Genomic DNA, 24,355 nt, shown 5'->3' on the forward strand with positions numbered 1-24,355 from the left:
AAAGTCCTAACCACCCAGAGCCAAAGAGTGTTAGGCATCACTTAAGTCGTCCTGTCTGTGTGATCTGAAGACTTATTACACTTGAGGACTGTGAATCCTCCAGCCGGTTAGGCGTCGCGTTCTGAGCATCCAAGAGTCATTGTGGATCGCCGGTGAACGAAGTCTGTGAAGGTTTGGGAGTCTACCTTGAAGACTTACCAGAGTGATTGGGCGAGGTCTACGTGACCTTAGCTCAAGGGGAATACGGTGAGGACTAAGGGTTCTGAGCTGCGTGTTCAGGACTGGGTGTCCGGGACTGTGTGTCCTCAGGTTTAAATACCTAGCCGCCCTAACCAGACGTACAGTTGTCACAACAACTGGAACTGGTCCAACAAATCATTGTCTTCAACGAGTCACTGGTTTCATCCTTCCCTTCCCTTTACTTACTGTTGGTCCTTGTGAAGTCACTGCATGATTGCATTATCTTTTGTCTTCACTGGGTGACTGCTTGTTCTGATTGGCTTCACAATATCTTCCTACCTGATCCCTACTGCCTAGCTGCTCTTAGTCATTGTGCTTTCACTTCGTTGATTACCTGACTAAGGTTTGCCTAGTGTAGTCTACCTTCCGCTGCGTGGTAATAGGTTTACTTCTATCGTTTGTCTTCGAAACTTCCCTGTTTAGAAGACTTTCATAAAAATCGCCTATTCACCCCCCTCTAGTCGATCACTAGCACTTTCACTTTATGATGCACCACCTTTGGCCCTGCCACAAGTGAGTATGTTTCTCCTTTTGTTTGTCGGGTTTATCATACATCCCTTGCTTGTAAAGTACGGATACCTAGGCTCGATGCTCACGGACGGTCGACGATGGACCTCACCGTCCTGACCGAGTGACAGGTTGGACGATACAACTAGCAAGACATAGAAGCAATGGCATAGCAAAGTCGGTAGTGACCGCGATAAGTGGAGGAAGGAGTTCTTTGTGAAGTCTATGCAGTCATAACAATACTGATGGAACACAACAAGCTAAGATGTAAGCTACTATTCAAGATGCCCAAACGGGACCCCCCCCACACACCCACACACACCCACACACATTTATCTTCCATGATTATCCCTTTGAAATTGTCTCATGTGCAAGGCCTTGCCCGGATCCCCTTTCTTCTCCCTAGACGTTGCCGACCGGAGTAGGAGCAGAGAGGTGATCGGGGGAGATTCCATATATATAGTACTAGGTCTAGGTCGTTTGTCTTCGAGACATTTGGCGTTATGCCAACTTAGAGCGTGTCACCGCAATATTCAAGATTGTGTGATGGCTTGCGGTGCTCCGCGGCCACGAGATTGAAGGAGTTGGCTGAAACAAAGACGTTCCCCAAAAATAAGCTCGCGTGCATACCTCATATGGAGGTTTTCCTTCTCATGTCTTGTTCCTGGGTTGCCATCAAGGTGTTGGGGACAGAGAAGGGAAGACGATGAGTTTATGCTCTAGTCGATTGGAGATTGATGTTACTTCTCCGATGTTTGTGGTGGAGCAACAACGCCCGCTTGTCAGTCGCATGTTGATTTCCATCGTCCCTCTGGCGAATATTCTGACCGAAGAAAGGTCTGGTGGATCTATGAGGCGACTCCTTTTCTTCCTCCCGACCACTATGCTTAAAGGGAGGCATTGCATCAATGTTGTAGAGGCCACTAATCCTATCTTCGGCAAGCTCGGTCATTGGAGATGCAGTAGTGGCGGTCCTGTAGTTCTAAGTAGTGTCGTCCTGTGGCGGCAGGGCTGGATTTGCGCCAGAGCTGTGTTTTGGACTCGTTTGTATTTTTTCGTTCTCTGTTTAGGACACCCCCCCGGCATGCAAATGACATGGCCTGAGATGTTATTTTCTTTTCTTGTTTGAGCTTCGTACTATCACCAACGTTTTTCTTAGTGAAGCTCCCGGTCCAGAGAACTCATATACCATTCAAGAAAAAGGTGGTCATTTGATGCTAGTTGTTTGAAAGGATACAATTCAATGCACATTCACAACGTAGTCTTGTTGGGCATTATATATGCATTCGTTTTCCGCTATATCCTTACTTCGGATATTCATAAACACGTGTATAGTTCGATGTCTTAGCATGAGATAAAAATTATGATCAATTAAGATCTCACACATACTTCCACCATTCAAAAAATATATAAGGTATAGTTTTGTCTTGTAAAGTTCCTCCGTATTTGGTCAAATATGTAAAAATAAAATGTTAATATCTATGATATCATGTTTTATTCCAAAACTAACAAAACTACATTGATGTGGATGCAAATATATTTCGATGTTACTTTATCAAACTTCAAGAAGAGTGACTTAGGGAAAAATTATAATTTCAAAGTGAAGGTGTATATTTGTATACCTTTTTAGAGAGGCACATGCCCGGCCTTAAAATGCGGCCCTTATAAGTTCAGCAAATGTTCGAGGAACATAGAAAAAGAAAAGGTAGATAGTACGACACATGGCCACGAGGGCCAAGCATAGTGACACAGTGCCCGCAAAGCGACGAAGATAGATAGACAGCCACTCAAAGCGAGCGACGGGCGGGTAGGCGGCTCCCTAGTTGGCGATGTCCCTCCTCGTAGGTCGTTTTAACTCAATGCATCTTGCACGCAGCCTGGTGATAAGTTGATCCACCTGCGTCTGATCCTTGGGTATCGCCAACAACTTCCATAGCTGCAAAAGCACCACCAACTTGTACATCAAGTCCACCAAATGCGGAAGCAACTTTCCTTCTATAAGCGCTTTATTATGAGTTGTCTGTACCATCCAAGCTAGCGCGCCGAACTTCACCCAAGCCAACATACGATCCTTCCCTCTTGATCCCTGGACAAGGCAATAGAAACCATGAAACCAGACGGATTCCAACCACAACCAACAGCCTCCCTCAGCACACTCCATGCAATTCTAGCCACAATACATAAGAGAATGTGGTCGCAGTTTTCGTCAAGGCCACACCACACACATTTGCCATCATCTGCCCCGTGCCTGATAAGACATAATAACCTAGTTACCACTCGATATCCGATTCTTGGCCACCTGCCAAAGAAATATGTTTTTTTTTCAGAATCCAGTCCCGCCAAATTCCTTTCATACCACTCATTGGAAAAAAAAACAATACTTAGCATATAAAACAACGTGTTGAATCTGCACCAGTTTTGCTAAAAGAAAATCATAACGATTTCCTAAAATGAGATAAGCATGATTTCCCTCAAAAGAAGATCACATGCAGAGACCATGCTTGCGTGGTTATTTTTGCAGCAATCAGGTCGTCGAGTTTTTGTAACAATACACTTGAGGCCGAGCTTGCTGCAATCCGGGAAGGAATCTACCTCGCCTTGAGCTGGACGGAGCTCAACTTCATGGTAAAAAATGATTGTGCTGAACCGATCTAGATGATCGAGAAGCCGAGAAAGGACCGGTCGATGCATGCACAATTGCACATCATTGTGACCTTCCCGGTTACATCGTGGTCGGTCACTGTTGTCGGTTAGATTAGATCACTATGCTTGGATCACTGTTGTCGGTTAGAAAAGGTTAAGCGTGAAGGTAATGCAGCCGGTCATAGCATTGCCTCTTCGGGTACATCGCAAGAGCGAATCAACCTGTGGTTGAGTTGATTAGGTGGACAGTGATATCCCCAACCCACTAAGGTTTAAATTCTGGTGTTTGCATTATTCTTGGATTTATTTCAGGATTTCCGACGATGCGCTTTCAGTGGGAGGAGACGTTCCCGTCGATGACGAGGCGCCTACGGTGACTTCGTAAATCTCAAGATGATATGCCGGCTCAGTCTCTCGGAGCTGCTTATAGGGGTAGGGTGTGCGTGTGTGCGTTCATAGGGATGAGCGTATGCGCGTGTATATGAGCGCTTGTGTCTGTACTGATGCTCAAAAAAAAAGAGCACACTGCTTGTTGGTTGTGTAATACACCGGAGGAAATCACTAGCATCGTGGCTGCCGATTGTCATAACCTTATGCCTTGATGAATAAATATCATTTCCATGAAAAAAATGGAGAAGAAGGTCACAATGATGATCCAACTGGTGGGTACACCTCGCACGGATTTTGCAAATTCACCCACGAGGTACACATGAACAATGTTCTGAAGTTTTTCAAAAACAAAAAAGTTCAGAAGTTGCTTGTCAAAATTACTGATATAGTCTGTCCAAGCAATTACCCTTTTTGGTGCTAGGTCTACTGATTTTCTAATCGGGGAAGAAGCAGGGGGGAATTGCAAAAGAGAGCTCCACGTTCGCTCGCCCCGTCCGTGAAGAGCCATGGCGGCCGCGGCCACGATCCTCGAGTTGGACCCTTCACACGAGCGCGCCGGCCGCGTCATCGACGACATCGTGCGGCTGGAGAAGAGGATCTTCCCGAAGCACGAGTCGCTGGCGCGCTCGTTCCACGACGAGCTCAAGCGCCGGAACACCGGCCTGATCTACTCGACGTCCGGCGTCGGCGACGACGAGGAGGTCGCCGGCTACGCCATGTACACCTGCGCCACCTCCCTCTGCGCCTCCATCACCAAACTCGCCGGTGAGCCTCCCGCACTGACTTTTATCACCCCGCCCGGTCGAAACTCCGTACTCAGAGTCGCCGCAAGCTTTTGGTCTGAACTTTTGGCGCGTGCGTGCGTGCAGTGAAGGAGAGCTGCCGGAGGCAGGGCCTCGGCGAGGCGCTCCTGCAGGCCGCCGTCGAGAAGTGCCGGAGGAGGCGGGTCCAGCGGGTGTCCCTCCACGTCGACCCGGCGAGGACGGCCGCGGTGGCGCTTTACCGGAAGGCCGGGTTCCAGGTGGACGCCACCATCGAGGGCTACTACTCCGCACAGAGGAATGCTTACCGGATGTACATGGATCTCTAGAAATCATCAGGATCGGAGCATCAAGGCTTCTTCACTCCGCCGATTGTGCTGTTGTTGAGTTCAAATTGTTTTCTTCTTCTTCTTCTGAATTTACATGAGAGTTGAACTTATTTACTGTGAAATGTCTGCGCTCCAAATGGCCCCAAATAACAGTATCTCGGTAAAAATCTGCGGATGTATTACTCATTTATGATGTTGCAGTTTCAGACTAACAGATATTACCAAATGCAAATATTGTTGCTAAGGTCCCTCCCAATGCTCCATTTTGCATAGGTGCTAAGATTGCTATGTAGGCAAAAAGGCTGATGTGACAAGGTAATTAAGACGAAAGAGATGAGGATGGCGACCCAGAAAGAAACAATGCTAAACGCGAAAACCTAGGTAATAGACTTAAATGAAACAATTTCATCAATGAATGAAGAATTTTATTTGCAAAATCATTAAATAAAAGATGCTTAGCACCAACAAGTTAAACACCTATGCATTGGGGACTTTAATTACTAAAGTTTTTAATATGTTTAGCACTTTATGTAAGTGCCAATGCATTGGAAGTAGTCGGCCAACTTCACTGTAGTATTATCACTTTGCAGTAAGAGAATATGATTTAATGCAATTTCTCATTGTTACTCTCTTCTTTTTGATTTACAGGGCTCAACTCAAAAATCTCACCAACCAAGGGAGATGATGAGTGGTGAAATACATTTTATAGTTTGCAAAACCACCTAACTAATGCTCTTGTTTTCCTAAAAAATTATGTTTATGAATGCATTAATTGCAATGCATGCATGCATAAAGTACATACATTGATCAATTTTCTCTTAATTCTTACATGCAATGATTTAATGCACCTTAGAATCTGAATATGTGATGAGAAACAACCAAATTGAACCTTATGAAATGGAGAAACTAAAATTTTAAGATAAGTCTTATAAACCAAAAAGAAAGGAATATGTCAATTTCACAAGCATTAATTAGTACTCCCTCCTGTCCATATTAATTGTTACAGCTTTAGTACTCCCTCCGTTACAGTTTAGAAATACAGTTAAATTTGCGTGCGTTTCCACAATAGACAATGTTTAAGGCGCATTACATTTATTTCTAGTAGCTATTTAGTACTACTTTTATATGCATGCATAGTGTGAATGCTATTTTTTAGTCCATTCCACAACCAATAGATAAGCACTTAGACCCTAGAAAATTTTCAAGCGCGCCTTCTAAATCGTAACGGAGGGAGTAGTACAACTTTAGTAATATAATTTTATAGCATGAAAATTACAGATGCAAACTGCGAAGAATAATCTTAAGAAACAAGTACCAGCTTCAGTGCTCAAACCTGAAGACAGTTATACAAAGGGGGGAAACATGGGAGGATATTAAACAGCACCGCCTCCATTTGGGGCCAGCTACAGTTCTCTACTAACAGAGCCATGTGAGATATATACAAACTGGCTGGATATGCTTAGCTTAAGCATGCAGGTACGCACTAAATAAGATCTAAAGCACAAACAAAAGGTTTGCGACTACAAATGCGACAGTTCAGGCACTTCGAAGGGCTTGGGTACAGGCATGGAAACCAGAGAGCTTGGGGGAGCTTCCCAAATAGATTAAAAGGAGCTGGGCACTTGGCTGAGGACCTTGATAAGGGGAGTGCCGCACCATTCATTTTATGTGGGAATCGTAGACACTGAAGATGACATCAGGCACGATCAGAGGGAGCTTGTTTATGTACATGAACAGCCGTCTGAGGTTCTCTCTTGATACCGTCTCCATGTCGACCACGTCGTCGTCCTCGACGTAAATCCACAAGTCACCAGGGTCAGTCTTCTTCAAGTTGTCGCGGCAGAATGGGCAGGACTGTGACCTCGAGTTCCTGCAATATACAATAATTTTTCTGTTAAAGCATTGTTTTGGAACAACAAACAGACGTTGTAACGGTCGTAACTACATGGCAGCTCCAGAAGTATAGGAGAACATTCCATGTCATGCTGCCAGATAAGCTGTTCATGGGCTGCAAGAAAAGAAAATAGATCATATCTATTGTAGGAACACCACGTGGAAGTTGTTAAACAACTGATACAGTAAACACATGAATCACCACATGGCACTATAAGCGTTTTCAAAAACATGAAACTACGTTGATCTGCAGAACCCACACAGCGTCTAACTAGTGAATGGCCAGCTAAAGTAAATGTAAGTACGACCTAAGCCTACACTATCATATCCCTAATTAATTGACAAAGCACACTGTCTGGATTACACAGATGGTGCACAAAAAGCATGTACACAAACTGGACCAAAAACTAATAGAACAGTCAGTGCTCAATAAAATACATAGTTATGTTGTTCAGAGCAAAGAACAACAGAATACAGTTCAGGGAAGTCTCAAGTCGTCAGTCAATGCATTTTTAGACTATCCGCAGTTTGCAAATTGGACATCCACTTTGTAGGGTGTTGCTCATTTCAGGAATGTATGATGGAACCCATAGTAATGGAGATACATAACAAAAATTGCTGCATCATTCAGAAAGTACTATTCCTGTTCTGTTTAGCCACTCGAAATCAAAATGATGCCATATTTAGAAGGCTTGATATTGTGTATAAGGCTATAAGAACAGGAATGTGGAGAAGCAACCTGAAAATGAGGCATAAGCTTATCCACAAGTCAACGCTATAAACAGCTCCACATTTGGTTTTGTGGGGTGTAAACTTCCATTATTCTCAAGAGACATCCATGCGACAGAAGGATAATAGGGAGTGTAGCCAACATACATAACACGAGGCACTAGAGAGAGGCGAAAACCTATCTATAAAGCCACATTATCAACGCCTCAATGTTTGGTAGGGTGTGGGAGGGTTATACGCCACTGAAATGCAATCACACGAAACGCATGGGGAGAAGCTGAAAGTTTGTGCATACCAGTCCTGATAGCATCTGAGACACATCGCATGTGTGCAGTTGGGCAACACAACTTTGCTGTTCATCTCCATGCAGATCCCACATTCCTCCTCCCTCTCAGCATCAACATCAGATAAGCTGCTTGTTTCGTCTTCATCTCTCCTTCTGTACCTCTCCATACACACGGCCTTCTGCTTCTTGTCCTCCATATCAGTGATCCCTCTTTGCAGTTGCAGCAAAGAAGGAAATATTACAGCTGTATAACAATTCCAGCCAATAAAACAGTACAATCAGTATGCAAGCAGCATAGTCAGACCTTCGGCTAAAGTAACAAGGAACTCATCTCATACCATAGAATTCCTTGATGCTGGCTTTCCTCTCATGGGTCGACATGGTGGTTGTGCCATCGACGTAGACCTGCAGGACGAGCTACAATCTCATTAAAGCACGAGCAGCGAACCAACAGCCATGATGAGGTTGAACAAGCAACGGAACCTTGTATATGAGGATCCTCATCAATCCGAGAGCCCCAGCGAGGCTGCAGTCCGTCCACTGCACCAGGAAGAGGAATATGTGCGCGGCGGGGCTAAACGACAGCCGCATCTGCAGGCACGCCCCATCGTACTCCCGCGGAAATTCAGTCGCCCTGCACGTCAGATAGATCACTTGCGGTCAGAGATCCCACTCCCTTGCCCTGAATCGCACTAGCTGCCTTATCCTCCCCCTTTTCGTCTAAAGGATTAGCATAATTTAGAACGCAAACACATGGGGCAGAGTGTTTTAATATGACATGGGGAACACATGTGATCTCTTCCTCCTCCCGCTGCTGATCTGCCACCATTCCACCGCCCGTGGGCACACGGATAATGATAATAATGCCAGTCTAAATGACTGCCATGCCAGACCAACCCCCGCTATGAATTCCGCCTGAGGAACCGGAGGCGCCGACGCGCGGTTCACCCCCCCCCCCCCCCCCCCCTCGGTCGGTCGGTCGATCGATCTCGCAGGCCGCATTGCTCGGTCGCGGCGGACGCTCGAGGCGTCCCACGAGCCCCACGGAAACCCATGGGCCGATCCCTCCCACCGAGGAAGGGGAGAGCGGGCGGCGAGCAGGCAAATTTGGGGCGAAATTCGGAGACGGGGCGTCGGAATCGGGGGCGCTTACAGGGTGTTGGCGTGCTGGATGTCAGCTTCGAGCACCTTGAGGGAGTCCCTGTACGCCTTCCGCATCCTCCTCCGCCGCCGCCGCCCTCGCCCTTCTCATCCAACCCCGGCGCACGCGCCACGCAGCTAGCCCTCGCCTGCGGAGCCCCCTCCCTCCTCGATCGCGCTGTGGAGCCCTCGCGGCGGCTAGGCGACTGCGGCCCGCGATTGCATTCGGGATCCCTGGCCTGGCCTCGGGGTGGGCGTCGGGGGAGGGAGGGAGGAGTGGTGGTCTTTGAAGAGGAGGAGAGGGGGGAGGGGGGAGGGGGGAAGGAATGGGGAGGCGAGTGTGCCGTGCGTGCGTGCCGGATGCGCGGACTGGGGGGAGGAGGGAGGAGGAGCGCGCGCCGGGGCTGGGGCGGGGCGGCGACACGTGTGGCGCGGCGGGTGTGGATGCGTCGGGAAGCGTGAGGGAGGTGGAGCCGGGCCCGTGGTAAGAGGCGCGTGTACAGGGAACCGACGACAAGGCTGCGGAGGAACAACGTGAGGTGCCGCTCGATCGGGTCGATGTGTTATCGCTATCGCTTAACCGCCTCTCCGGCCGGATTGGATTTACTACCTGCGTTGCGGGCAGATGCTCCGTACCAGTGTGTAGAATACAGCCGTGTTTGGGATCGTGTATCTGGTTACGCAGTCGCTCTCGTTAGGTACACAAAGCTCCAATACTCTCGTACTGGCTAGGCAATTCTTTCCGCTACACTCTCGAACGTGTGTAGAAAAGTATAATAAGATGATGTAGCGAGGATGTAAGATTTTAAATATTGTATATCTTTAATAAGTTAAAAAAAGGAAAAATGGGCTATTGATTTATAGCGGGCTGCAACACATGCTCCTAGACCCCGTGTGAGAGAATGAGATGGGTCATGTATCAACAAAGTACTCCCTCAGTCTCGGTGCATTATAGGCATCTAATGAAAATTAAATAATCCCAAAACGCTAAAGTGTGAAACAGTAGTACTAGTTGCATGTATATCTCTTAGGGCAACTCCAATGCAACTAAAATGAACCTCACCAAATGTCACGGATAGACAAAATCATAATCCCAGAAATTGAGTGCATTCACAAGTCGTGTTGTGGTTGTTTGACTTCCTCTTGTTTTTCTTTCCAGACCCTAGACAGTCAGGACAAACTCTCCTCTCCAGACTTCATCGGTTAATCTATGGATTCGCCTCCCATCTGCCTGCCGCTCCAGCGTCCGGGGAAGGGGAGAAGAATCTCGGCACCTCCGCTATGATTAGTAGTTTAGGTTAGGGTTTTTGGTCCTCGCAGGTGCGGCGCTCGAGAAGAAGCACTTCTTTTTCGAGTTTGTTTTTCAGGCTTCGACCCTTCTCGAGTTCGTCTGTCTAGAGGTAGTTAATAGAGCTCCGACGTAGATTCCTGTCGTCTTCTTGGGATACTGAGGTTATGGTTACTCGTCATGTGGTGAGATTTTGTGTCAGCTGTTTCAGATCAATGCAAGGGTTCAACGGCGACGACTGCGGCTACAGGGCGTTGGTCCTTAGGGGCACGTGCACGAAGACTTCCCGACTGTCATTGCAAGGTCAAATCGGCCCTGGTAGTGGAGCAGCGATAGTGGCGCGTCAGCAGCTCGTTCTGATGGCAATAGTGACCATCCATGGTTTCGGAATCTCAATGTAATTTTTATTATATTTAAGATGCTTTATACTTTCGATGAACTTTTATAATAGGTCTGATGCTTTTCCGAAACAAATTGTCACGTATAGGGGCGGAGACCATCCAACGACATACATCAAATGTCCGTCAGGCGCCTATAATAACTTCGTCAATCTAAAAATGCGATGTCGTGTCTTGAAGGTGAATATGGGGATAGAATGTGTATGCGTACACCCATAGGGGTGAGCATATGAGCGTGTGTATGAGAATCTATGATTGTACCGTGTTAAAGAAAATGTCCCCCAGGCCCGGTCTCCTCCATTTGACATACACATCTAGATCAATATCAATTTAAGTACAAATATTATAATTCCAAACATGTGCAATCACGAAAAAAGCATCAGATGTTCAATTAGTTTTTAATACAAATCGTTCATAAAAGTTGCCAATAAGGTTGTTAGTTCCAAAGACCTCCTTCTCGGCTCACAGTTAGGTTGTCTGTGAAAAGACCTCACTCTTCGGCTTGTCCGGCCTCTTCCGGTTTCGCCAAGCGCTTCAATATGCCCGCGAGGTAGGCTTGGACAATCTTCGCCACGTCAGGATCCATGTCCGACGTCTTCATGAACACCATTTTGGAGTCCGCCGAAGAGGCCTTGATCTCAAACATTTTCTGTTGAAGCTTCAACTTGTCTTGCATCTCCATGAAGGTGACAAACCTCTTCGCTTTCTTTCTCTCTTTCACCTCATTGCACATGACACATGCCTCCACCTTCGTTGTCATGATGACCTCGAACTTTTTCATCATCTTGGCTTCTCGCTTCTCCTTCTCCTCCCACTTCTTCACTGGTTCCTAACCACCATGTTGGCCGAAGGAAGCCCGTTTTGTGTTGGAATAGTTGGATCAACACCTTTTTCTTTGTGGAGCATTGCGGTCTTGACGGAATTGGCAATAGCAACGAGCCAATTGATTTTCCCATTCAACTTCAATAAGCAAAGCATATAGATGAAGTGCTTCGTCCCCATCCTATTAACCTAGAGCCCTGTGCCAGTTTCTGTTTTTTTCCTTGTTTTTGAGTTTTACAGAAAAGGAATATCAAACGGAGTCCAAACGAGCTGAAAATTTACGTTGATTTTTTATGGACTAGAAGAAGCCCGCGGAGTATCGAAGATGGACCAGAGGAGTCCCGAGGCAACCACAAGGGTGGAAGGCGCCCCCCAGGGCGCGCCCCCTGCCTTATGGGTCCCTCGGGAACCCCCCCTGACGTGAGACCGACGCCAAAAAATCCTATAAATCACAAAACCCCTAGAAAGAAATCTAGATCGGGAGTTCCGCCGCCGCAAGCCTCTGTAGCCACGAAAAACCAATCGGGAGCCCGTTCCGGCACCCTGCCGGAGGGGGAACCATCACCAAAGGCCATCTTCATCATCCCGGCGGTCTCCATGACGAGGAGGGAGTAGTTCACCCTCGGGGCTGAGGGTATGTACCAGTAGCTATTTGTTTGATCTATCTCTCTCCTGTTCTTGATTTGGCACGATCTTGATGTATTTCGAGCTTTGTTACTATAGTTGAATCATATGGTGTTTCTTCCCCTCTACCTTCTTGTGATGAATTGATTTTTACCTTTGAGGTTTCACTATTATCGGATTGAATACTATTATGGATTTGAGAACACTTGATGTATGTCTTGCGTGGGATACCCGCGGTGACAATGGGGTGTTCTATTGATTCACTTGATGTATGTTTTGGCACTCAACTCGCGGATTCCCGAGGTGACATTGGGATAATCCATGCATAGGGGTTGATGCACGTTTTCGTCCTTGTTTCTCTGGTAGCAATATGGGGGCACTCTTTGAGGTTCTTTGTGTTGGATTGAATATTATGAATATGAGATTGTTTGATGCATATCGTATAATTGACTCATGGATACTTGTGGTGACATTGGAATATCTAGGTGACATTAGGGTTGATTGATGTGTGTCATATGGTGTTATTTTACTACGAACTCTAGGGCTGTTTGTGACACTTATAGGAATAGCTCAATGGATTGATCGGAAAAAATAACTTTGAGGTGGTTTCATACCCTACAAGAAATTTCATCTTTTGTTCTCCGCGATAAATTTTTTGGAGTGATTCTTTGTCGCACATTGAGGGATTGCCATATGATTTAGTTATGTTATCATTGTTGAGAGAACTTGCACTAGTGAAACTATGAACCCTAGGCCTTGTTTTCAAGCATTGCAATACCGTTTTTGCTCACTTTTATTACTAGTTACCTTGCTGTTTTTATATTTTCAGATTACAAAAACCTATATCTACCATCCATATTACGCTCGTATCACCATCTCTTCGCCGAACTAGTGCACCTATACAATTTACCATTGTATTGGGTGTGTTGAGGACACAAGAGACTCTTTGTTATTTGATTGCAGGGTTGTTTGAGAGAGACCATCTTCATCCTACGCCTCCCACGGATTGATAAATCTTAGGTCATCCACTTGATAAAAATTTGCTACTGTCCTATAAAACTCTGCGCTTGGAGGCCCAACACGAGTCTACAATAAGAAGGTTGTGTAGTAGACATCATTCATCAACAATAGCTCATTGAGCTTGGAGAAATCCAAATGCACCTCCACATCCTTCTAAGCACCTTCTTTCATTTAGGAAAAGACATAACTTTTACCTTCTGGATCAGAGACAGTCTTCGTAATTGTACCCCTGTGAGGATATATATATTTTTGAGGATAGATATCATCGGTAAGGTAGTACCCATGGTGTAGTCATTCCCATTGATGGCGTAGTTGCCCTCCAAAGCATTCTCATTATAAAGTCTTTGCAAACAACTGTGATTGATGAAGCGTGCTGATGTTGTCATGAGGCCCTAACATGACAAAGAAAGAGTGTCAAATCCATAGGCCATTGAAATAAATATGCCCTAGAGGCAATAATAAAGTTGTTATTTATATTTCCTTATATCATGATAAATGTTCATTATTCATGCTAGAATTGTATTAACCGGAAACTTAGTACATGTGTGAATACATAGACAAACAGAGTGTCCCTAGTATGCCTCTACTTGACTAGATCGTTAATCAAATGTGGTTAAGTTTCCTAGCCATAGACATGTGTTGTCATTTGATGAACGGGATCACATCATTAGAGAATGATATGATGGACAAGACCCATCCGTTAGCTTAGCATAATGATCGTTTAGTTTTTCTCCTATTGCTTTCTTCATGACTTATACATGTTCCTCAGACTATGAGATCATGCAACTCCCGAATACCGAAGGAACACCTTGTGTGCTATCAAACCTCACAACATAACTGGGTGATTATAAAGATGCTCTACAGGTGTCTCCGATGGTGTTTGTTGAGTTGGCATAGATCAAGATTAGGATTTGTCACTCCGTGTATCGGAGAGGTATCTTTGGGCCCTCTCTGTAATGCACATCACTATGAGCCTTGCAAGCAATGTGTCTAATGAGTTAGCCATGGGATGATGCATTGCAGAATGAGTAAATAGACTTGCCGGTGACGAGATTGAGCTAGGTATGATGATACCGACGATCAAATCTCGGGCAAGTAACATACCGATGACAAAGGGAACAACGTATGTTGTTATGCGGTTTGACCGATAAAGATCTTGTTGGGGAACGTAGTAATTTCAAAAAGATTCCTACGCACACGCAAGATCATGGTGATGCATAGCAACGAGAGGGGAGAGTGTTGTCCACGTACCCTCGTAGACCGAAAGCGGAAGCATTAGCAGGACGCGGTTGATGTAGTCGTATGTCTTCACGATCCGACCGATCAAGTACCGAACGTACGACACCTCCGAGTTCAGCACACGTTCAGCCCGATGACATCCCTCGAACTCCGATCTAGCCGAGTGTTGAGGGAGAGTTTCGTCAGCACGACGGCATGGTGATGATGATGATGTTCTACCGACGCAGGGCTTCGCCTAAGCACCGCTACAGTATTATCGAGGTGGACTATGATGGAGGGGGGCACCGCACATGGCTAAAAGATCAAACGATCAATTATTGTGTCTTGGGGTGCCCCTGACCCCGTATATAAAGGAGTAAGGGAGGAGGAGGCCGGCCTTAGGAGGGGCGCGCCAAGGGAGTAGGATTCCTACTCCTAGTAGGAGTAGGTTTCCTCCTTTCCTAGTCCAACTAGGATAAGGGGGAAAGGAGGGGAGTGGAGAAGGAAGGGAGAGGGGGGCCGCACCCCAAACCCCTTGTCCAATTCGGACTGGGCTTGGGAGGGGCGCGCGCCACCTCCTGGCTGCTGCCTCTCCTTCCACCTAAGGCCCATTAAGGCCCAATACTACTTCCCCGTATTCCCGTAACTCCCCGGGACTCCGAAAAATACCCGAATCACACGGAACCTTTCTGATGTCCAAATATAGTCGTCCAATATATTGATCTTTACGTCTCGACCATTTCGAGACTCCTCATCATGTCCCTGATCTCATCCGGGACTCCGAACTACCTTCGGTACATCAAATCACATAACTCATAATACAAATCGTCACCAAAACTTTAAGCGTGCGGACCCTACGGGTTCGAGAACTATGTAGACACGACCGAGACATGTCTCCAGTCAATAACCAATAGCGGAACCTGGATGCTCATATTGGTTCCTACATATTCTACGAAGATCTTTATCGGTCAAACCGCATAACAACATACGTTGTTCCCTTTGTCATCGGTATGTTACTTGCCCGAGATTCGATCGTCGGTATCTCAATACCTAGTTCAATCTCGTTGTCGGTAAGTCTCTTTACTCGTTCCGTAATACATCATCCCACAACTAACTCATTAGTTGCAATGCTTGCAAGGCTTAAGTGATGTGCATTACCGAGAGGGCCCAGAGATACATCTCCGACAATCGGAGTGACAAATCCTAATCTCGAAATACGCCAACCCAACAAGTACCTTCGGAGACACCTGTAGAGCACCTTTATAATCACCCAGTTACGTTGTGATGTTTTGTAGCACACAAAGTGTTCCTCCGATAAACGGGAGTTGCATAATCTCATAGTCATAGGAACATGTATAAGTCATGAAGAAAGCAATAGCAACATACTAAACGATCGGGTGCTAAGCTAACGGAATGGGTCAAGTCAATCACATCATTCTCCTAATGATGTGATCCCGTTAATCAAATGACAACCCATGTCAATGGCTAGGGAACTTAACCATCTTTGATCAACGAGCTAGTCAAGTAGAGGCATACTAGTGACACTCTATTTGTCTATGTATTCACACATGTATTATGTTTCCGGTTAATACAATTCTAGCATGAATAATAAACATTTATCATGATATAAGGAAATAAATAATAACTTTATTATTGCCTCTAGGGCATGTTTCCTTCAGTCTCCCACTTGCACTAGAGTCAATAATCTAGTTCACATCGCCATGTGATTTAATACCAATAGTTCACATCACCATGTGATTAACACCCATAGTTCACATCAACATGTGACCAACACCCAAAGGGTTTACTAGAGTCAATAATCTAGTTCACATCGCTATGTGATTAACACCCAAAGAGTACTAAGGTGTGATCATGTTTTGCTTGTGAAAGAAGTTTAGTCAATGGGTGTGCCACATTCAGATCCGTAAGTATTTTGCAAATTTCTATGTCAACAATGCTCTGCACGGAGCTACTCTAGCTAATTGCTCCCACTTTCAATATGTATCCAGATTGAGATTTAGAGTCATCTGGATCAGTGTCAAAATTTGCATCGACGTAACCCTTTATGACGAACCTTTTTTGTCACCTCCATAATCGAGAAACATATCCTTATTCCACTAAGGATAATTTTAACCGCTGTCCAATGATCTACTCCTAGATCACTATTGTACTCCCTTGCCAAGAACAATGTAGGGTATACAGTAGATCTAGTACACAGCATGGAATATTTTATAGAACCCATGGCCAAGGCATAGGGAATGACTTTCATTCTCTTTCTATCTTCTGCCGTGGCCGGGCTTTGAGTCTTACTCAGTTTCACACCTTGTAACACAGGCAAGAACTCTTTCTTTGACTGTTCCATTTTGAACTACTTCAAAATCTTGTCAAGGTATGTACTCATTGAAAAACTCAAGCGTCTTGATCTATCTCTATAGATGTTGATGCTCAATATGTAAGCAGCTTCACTAAGGTCTTTCTTTGAAAAACTCCTTTCAACACTCCTTTATGATTTGCAGAATAATTCTACATTATATCCGATCAACAATATGTCATTCGCATATACTTATCAGAAATGTTGTAGTGCTCCCACTCACTTTCTTGTAAATACAGGCTTCACTGTAAGTCTGTATACAACTATATGCTTTGATCAACTTATCAAAGCGTATATTCCAACTCCGAGATGCTTGCACCAGTCCATAGATGGATTGCTGGAGCTTGCATATTTTGTTAGCACCTTTAGGACTGACAAAACTTTCTTGTTGCATCATATACAACTCTTCTTTAATAAATCCATTAAGGAATGTAGTTTTTGTTTATCCATTTGCCAGATTTCATAAAATGTGGCAATTTCTAACGTGATTCGGACAGACTTAAGCATAGATACGAGTGAGAAACTCTCATCGTAGTCAACACCTTGAACTTGTCGAAAACCTTTTGCGACAATTCTAGATTTGTAGATAGTAACACTACTATCAGCGTCTGTCTTCCTATTGAAGATCCATTTAATCTCAATGGCTCGCCGGTCTTTGGGCAAGTCAATCAAAGTCCATACTTTGTTCTTATACATGGATCTCATCTCAGATTTCATGGCCTCAAGCCATTTCACGGAATCTGGGCTCATCATCGCTTCCTCATAGTTTGTAGGTTCGTCATGGTCAAGTAACATGACCTCCAGAACAGGATTACTGTACCACTCTGGTGCATATTTCACTCTGGTTTACCTACGAGGTTCGATAGTAACTTGATCTGAAGTTACATGATCATCATCATTAGCTTCCTCACTAATTGGTGTAGTAGTCACATGAACAAATTTCTATGATGAACTACTTTCCAATAAGGGAGCAGGTACAGTTACCTCATCAAGTTCTACTTTCCTCCCACTTACTTCTTTCGAGAGAAACTCCTTCTCTAGAAAGGATCCATTCTCAGCAACAAATATCTTGCCTTCGGATCTGTGATAGAAGGTGTACCCAACAGTTACTTTTGGGTATCCTATGAAGATGCACTTCTCCGACTTGGGTTTGAGCTTATCAAGATGAAACTTTTTCACATAAGCATCGCAACCCCAAACTTTAAGAAACGACAACTTTGGTTTCTTGCCAAACCACAGTTCATACGGTGTCGTCTCAATGGATTTAGATGGTGCCCTATTTAACGTGAATGTAGTTGTCTCTAATGCATAACCCCAAAATGATAGTGGTAAATTGGTAAGAGACATCATAGATCGCACCATATCTAATAAAGTACGGTTACGACGTTCGGACACACCATTACACTGTGGTGTTCCTGGTGGCGTGAGTAGTGAAACTATTTCACATTGTTTTAACTGAAGGCCAAACTCGTAACTCAAATATTTTTCTTCTGCGATCATATTGTAGAAACTTTTATTTTTTTTACGATGATTCTCCACTTCACTCTGAAATTCTTTGAACTTTTCAAATGTTTCAGACTTGTGTTTCATCAAGTAGATATACTCATATCTGCTCAAATCATCTGTGAAGATCAGAAAATAATGATACCCGCCGCGAGCCTCAACATTCATCGGACCACACACATCTGTATGTATGATTTCCAACAAATCTGTTGCTCGTTCCATAGTTCCGGAGAACGGCGTTTTAGTCATCTTGCCCATGAGGCACAGTTCACAAGTACCAAGTGATTCATAATCAAGTGGTTCCAAAAGTCCATCAGTATGGAGTTTCCTCATGCGCTTTATACCGATATGACCTAAACGGCAGTGCCACAAATAATTTGCACTATCATTATTAACTTTGCATCTTTTGGCTTTAATATTATGAAAATATGTATCACCACGATCGAGATCCAACAAACCATTTTCATTGGGTGTATGACCATAGAAGGTTTTATTCATGTAAACAGAACAACAATTATTCTCTAACTTACATGAATAACCGTATTGCAATAAACATGATCCAATCATATTCATGCTCAACGCAAACACTAAATAATATTTATTTTAGGTTTAACACTAATCTCGAAAGTATAGGGAGTGTGCGATGATGATCATATCAATCTTGGAACCATTTCCAATACACATTATCACTTCACCCTTAACTAGTCTCTGTTCATTCTGCAACTCCCGTCTCGAGTTACTATTCTTAGCAACTGAAATAGTATCAAATACCGAGGGGTTGCTATAAACACTAGTAAAGTACACATCAATAACATGTATATCTAATATACCTTTGTTCACCTCGCCATCCTTCTTATCCGCCAAATACTTGGGGCAGTTCCGCTTCTAGTGACCAGTCCCTTTGTAGTAGAAGCACTCTGTCTCAGGCTTAGGTCCAGACTTGGGCTTCTTCACTTGAGCAGCAACTTGCTTGCCGTTCTTCTTGAAGTTCCCCTTATTCCCTTTGCCCTTTTCATGAAACTAGTGGTCTTTGTCAACCATCAACACTTGATGCTTTTCTTGATTTCTACCTTCGTCGATTTCAGCATCACGAAGAGCTTGGGAATTACTTTTGTCATCCCTTGCATATTATAGTTCATCACTAAGTTCTAGTAACTCGGTGATAGTGACTAGAGAACTTTGTCAATTACTCTCTTATCTGGAAGATTAACTCCCACTTGATTCAAGCAATTGTAGTACTCAAACAATCTGAGCACATGCTCACTGGTTGAGCTATTCTCCTCCATCTTGTAGGCAAAGTACTGTCAGAGGTCTCATACCTCTCGACACGGGCATGAGTATGAAATACCAATTTCAACTCTTGGAACATCTTATATGCTCCATGGCGTTCAAAACGTCTTTGAAGCCCCGATTCTAAGATGTTAAGCATGGTGCACTAAACTATCAAGTAGTCATCATATTGAGCTAGCCAAACATTCATAACGTCTGCATCTGCTCCTGCAATAGGTCTGTCACCTAGCGGAGCATCAAGGACATAATTCTTATGTGCAGCAATGAGGATAAACCTTAGATCACGGATCCAATCCGCATCATTGCTACTAACATCTTTCAACTTAATTTTCTCTAGGAACATATCAAAAATAAAACAGGGGAGCTAAACGCGAGCTATTGATCTACAACATAGATATGCTAATACTACCAGGACTAAGTTCATGATAAATTTAAGTTCAATTAATCATATTACTTAAAAACTCCCACTTAGATAGACATCCCTCTAATCCTCTAAGTGATCACGTGATCCATATCAACTAAACCATGTCCGATCATCACGTGAGATGGAGTAGTTTCAATGGTGAACATCACTATGTTGATCATATCTACTATATGATTCATGCTCGACCTTTCGGTCTCAGTGTTCCGAGGCCATATCTGTTATATGCTAGGCTTGTCAAGTTTAACCTGAGTATTCCGCATGTGCAACTGTTTTGCACCCGTTGTATTTGAATGTAGAGCCTATCACACCCGATCATCACGTGGTGTCTCAGCACGAAGAACTTTCGCAACGGTGCATACTCAGGGAGAACACTTGTACCTTGAAAATTAGTGAGAGATCATCTTATAAAGCTACCGTCGAACTAAGCAAAATAAGATGTATAAAAGATAAACACCACATGCAATCAAAATATGTGACATGATATGGCCATCATCATCTTATGCCTTTGATCTCCATCTCCAAAGCATCGTTATGATCTCCATCGTCACCGGCGCGACACCTTGATCTCCATCGTAGCATCGTTGTCGTCTCGCCAATCTTATGCTTCTACGACTATCGCTACCGCTTAGTGATAAAGTAAAGCATTACAGGGCGATTGCATTGCATACAATATAGCGACAACCATATGGCTCCTATCAGTTGTCGAAAACTCGGTTACAAAACATGACCATCTCATACAATAAAATTTAGCATCATGTCTTAACCATATCACATCACAACATGCCCTGCAAAAACAAGTTAGACGTCCTCTACTTTGCTGTTGCAAATTTTACGTGGCTGCTACGGGCTTAGCAAGAACCGTTCTTACCTACGCATCAAAACCACAACGATAATTTGTCAAATTGGTGCTGTTTTAACCTTTGCGAGGACCGGGCGTAGCCACACTCGGTTCAACTAAAGTTGGAGAAATTGACACCCGCCAGCCACCTGTGTGCAAAGCACGTCGGTAGAACCAGTCTCGCATAAGCGTATGCGTAATGTCGGTCCGGGCCGCTTCATCCAACAATACCACCGAGCCAAAGTATGACATGCTGGTAAGCAGTATGACTTATATCGCCCACAACTCACTTGTGTTCTACTCGTGCATATGACATCTACGCATAAAACCTGGCTCTGATACCACTGTTGGGGAACGTAGTAATTTCAAAAAATTTCCTACGCACACGCAAGATCATGGTGATGCATAGCAACGAGAGGGGAGAGTGTTGTCCACGTACCCTCATAGACCGAAAGCGGAAGCGTTAGCACAACGCGGTTGATGTAGTCGTACGTCTTCACGATCCGACCGATCAAGTACCGATCGTACGACACCTCCGAGTTCAGCACACGTTCAGCCTGATGACGTCCCTCGAACTCCGATCTAGCCGAGTGTTGAGGGAAAGTTTCGTCAGCACGACGACGTGGTCACGATGATGATGTTCTACCGACGCAGGGCTTCGCCTAAGCACCGCTACAGTATTATCGAACTGGAGTATGGTGGAGGGGGGCACCGCACATGGCTAAAAGATCAAACGATCAATTGTTGTGTCTTGGGGTGCCCCTGCCCCCGTATATAAAGGAGCAAGGGAGGAGGAGGCCGACCCTAGAAGGGGCGCGCCAAGGGAGTAGGATTCCTACTCCTAGTAGGAGTAGGTTTCCTCCTTTCCTAGTCCAACTAGGAGAAGGGGGGGAAGGAGGGGAGTGGAGAGGGAAGGGAGAGGGGGGCCGCGCCCCAAACCCCTTGTCCAATTCGGACTGGGCTTGGGAGGGGCGCGCGCCACCTCCTGGCTGCTGCCTCTCCTTCCCACTAAGGCCCATTAAGGCCCAATACTACTTCCCCGTATTCCCGTAACTCCCCGGGACTCTGAAAAATACCCGAATCACTCGGAACCTTTCCGATGTTCGAATATAGTCATCCAATATATCAATATTTATGTCTCGACCATTTCGAGACTCCTCGTCATGTCCCCGATCTCATCCGGGAATCCGAACTACCTTAGGTACATCAAATCACATAACTCATAATACAAATCGTCACCGAAACTATAAGCGTGCGGACCCTACGGGTTCGAGAACTATGTAGACATGACCGAGACATGTCTCCGGTCAATAACCAATAGCGGAACCTGGATGCTCATATTGGTTCCTACATATTCTACGAAGATATTTATCGGTCAAACCGCATAACAACATACGTTGTTCCCTTTGTCATCGGTATGTTACTTGCCCGAGATTCGATCGTCGGTATCTCAATACCTAGTTCAATCTCGTTACCGGCAAGTCTCTTTACTCGTTCCATAATACATCATCCCGCAACTAACTCATTAGTTGCAATGCTTGCAAGGCTTAAGTGATGTGCATTACCGAGAGGGCCCAGAGATACATCTCCGACAATCGGAGTGACAAATCCTAATCTCAAAATACGCCAACCCAACAAGTACCTTCGGAGACACCTGTAGAGCACCTTTATAATCACCCAGTTACATTGTGATGTTTGGTAGCACACAAACTGTTCCTCCGGTAAATGGGAGTTGCATAATCTCATAGTCATAGGAACATGTATAAGTCATGAAGAAAGCAATAGCAACATACTAAACGATCGGGTGCTAAGCTAACGGAATGGGTCAAGTCAATCACATCATTCTCCTAATGATGTGATCCCGTTAATCAAATGACAACTCATGTCAATGGCTAGGAAACTTAACCATCTTTGATCAACGAGCTAGTCAAGTAGAGGCATACTAGTGACACTCTGTTTGTCTATGTATTCACACATGTATTATTGTTGGGTTTCGTAGTAATTTCAAAAAATTGCCTACGCTCACGCAAGATCATGGTGATGCATAGCAACGAGAGGGGAGAGTATGATCTACGTACCCTTGTAGATCGACAACGGAAGCGTTTGGTTGATGTAGTCGTACGTCTTCACGGCCCGACCGATCAAGCACCGAAACTACGGCACCTCCGAGTTCTAGCACACGTTTAGCTCGATGACGATCCCCGGACTCCGATCCAGCAAAGTGTCGGGGAAGAGTTCCGTCAGCACGACGGCATGGTGACGATCTTGATGTACTACTGCAGCAGGGCTTCGCCTAAGCACCACTACAATATTATCGAGGAATATGGTGGAAGGGGGCACCGCACACGGCTAAGAATATGATCACGTGGATCAACTTGTGTTGTTCTGGGGTGCCCCTGCCTCCGTATATAAAGGCTCAAGGGGGGGTGCGGCCGGCCTAGGAGAGGCGCGCCAGGAGGAGTCCTACTCCCTCTGGGAGTAGGATTCCCCCCAATCCTAGTTGGAATAGGATTCGCGGAGGGGGGAAAAGAGAGAGGGGGCCAGCCCCCTCTCCTTGTCCTATTCGGACCAAGGGAGGGGAGGGGCGCGCGGCCCATCTAGGGCTGCCCCTTCTCTTTTCTACTAAGGCCCGCTTAGGCCCATATAGCTCCCGGGGGGGTTCCGGTAACCTCCCGGTACTCCGGTAAAATCCCGATTTCACCCGGAACACTTCCGATATCCAAACATAGGCTTCCAATATATCAATCTTTATGTCTCGACCATTTTGAGACTCCTCGTCATGTCCGTGATCACATCCGGGACTCTGAACAACCTTCGGTATATCAAAATGTATAAACTCATAATATAACTGTCATCGTAACCTTAAGCGTGCGGACCCTACGGGTTCGAGAACAATGTAGACATGACCGAGACACGTCTCCGGTCAATAACCAATAGCAGAACCTGGATGCTCATATTGGCTCCTACATATTCTACGAAGATCTTTTATCGGTCAGACCGCATAACAACATACGTTGTTCCCTTTGTCATCGGTATGTTACTTGCCCGAGATTCGATCGTCGGTATCCAATACCTAGTTCAATCTTGTTACCGGCAAGTCTCTTTACTCGTTCCGTAATATATCATCCCGCAACTAACTCATTAGTTGCAATGCTTGCAAGGCTTAAGTGATGTGCATTACCGAGAGGGCCCAGAGATACCTCTCCGACATTCGGAGTGACAAATCCTAATCTCGAAATACGCCAACCCAACATGTACCTTTGGAGACACCTGTAGAGCTCCTTTATAATCACCCAGTTACGTTGTGACATTTGGTAGCACACAAAGTGTTCTTCCGACAAACGGGAGTTGCATAATCTCATAGTCATAGGAACATGTATAAGTCATGAAGAAAGCAATAGCAACATACTAAATGATCGGGTGCTAAGCTAATGGAATGGGTCATGCCAATCAGATCATTCAACTAATGATGTGATCCCGTTAATCAAATAACAACTCTTTGTCCATGGTTAGGAAACATAACCATCTTTGATTAACGAGCTAGTCAAGTAGAGGCATACTAGTGACACCCTGTTTGTCTATGTATTCACACATGTATTATGTTTCCGGTTAATACAATTCTAGCATGAATAATAAACATT

General features: G+C 44.9%; 2 protein-coding genes across 3 annotated transcripts; one reads left to right on the forward strand and one right to left on the reverse strand.

Moving 5' to 3' along the window:
* Window positions 1–4,156: 4,156 nt before the first annotated feature.
* LOC125529354 (putative [ribosomal protein S18]-alanine N-acetyltransferase) lies at window positions 4,157–5,056 on the forward strand. The gene is made up of 2 exons (XM_048693801.1): window positions 4,157–4,545; window positions 4,650–5,056. The coding sequence occupies exons 1-2, from the start codon at window positions 4,287–4,289 to the stop codon at window positions 4,868–4,870; spliced, it is 480 nt and encodes a 159-aa protein (XP_048549758.1). The 5' UTR covers window positions 4,157–4,286; the 3' UTR covers window positions 4,871–5,056.
* Window positions 5,057–6,142: 1,086 nt separating this feature from the next.
* LOC125506558 (E3 ubiquitin-protein ligase AIRP2-like) lies at window positions 6,143–9,364 on the reverse strand. Of its 2 annotated transcripts, none has more exons than XM_048671352.1 (5): window positions 8,932–9,337; window positions 8,262–8,412; window positions 8,117–8,183; window positions 7,788–8,022; window positions 6,143–6,740 (listed from the first exon to the last, which is right to left on the reverse strand). In XM_048671352.1, the coding sequence occupies exons 1-5, from the start codon at window positions 8,994–8,996 to the stop codon at window positions 6,530–6,532; spliced, it is 729 nt and encodes a 242-aa protein (XP_048527309.1). In that variant the 5' UTR covers window positions 8,997–9,337; the 3' UTR covers window positions 6,143–6,529. The 2 variants fall into 2 exon arrangements, with proteins under 2 accessions (XP_048527309.1, XP_048527315.1); XM_048671358.1 differs by lacking the exon at window positions 6,143–6,740 and adding an exon at window positions 6,755–6,878 and having other exon boundaries at window positions 8,932–9,364.
* Window positions 9,365–24,355: the final 14,991 nt, after the last annotated feature.

The sequence above is a fragment of the Triticum urartu genome, chromosome 1 (genome assembly GCF_003073215.2).
Source record: "Triticum urartu cultivar G1812 chromosome 1, Tu2.1, whole genome shotgun sequence".
Classification (NCBI taxonomy): domain Eukaryota; kingdom Viridiplantae; phylum Streptophyta; class Magnoliopsida; order Poales; family Poaceae; genus Triticum; species Triticum urartu.

Excerpts from the sequence above, each read along its gene's own strand:
- LOC125506558 (XM_048671352.1), bottom strand. The coding sequence starts at position 8,996 with ATGCGGAAGGCGTACAGGGACTCCCTCAAGGTGCTCGAAGCTGACATC. Across the intron at positions 8,184-8,261 it reads TGAGGATCCTCATATACAAG|GTCTACGTCGATGGCACAAC; the intron begins GTTCCGTTGCTT and ends CTCGTCCTGCAG. Across the intron at positions 8,023-8,116 it reads CAGCATCAAGGAATTCTATG|CTGTAATATTTCCTTCTTTG; the intron begins GTATGAGATGAG and ends ATTGTTATACAG.
- LOC125529354 (XM_048693801.1), top strand. The coding sequence starts at position 4,287 with ATGGCGGCCGCGGCCACGATCCTCGAGTTGGACCCTTCACACGAGCGC. Across the intron at positions 4,546-4,649 it reads CTCCATCACCAAACTCGCCG|TGAAGGAGAGCTGCCGGAGG; the intron begins GTGAGCCTCCCG and ends GCGTGCGTGCAG.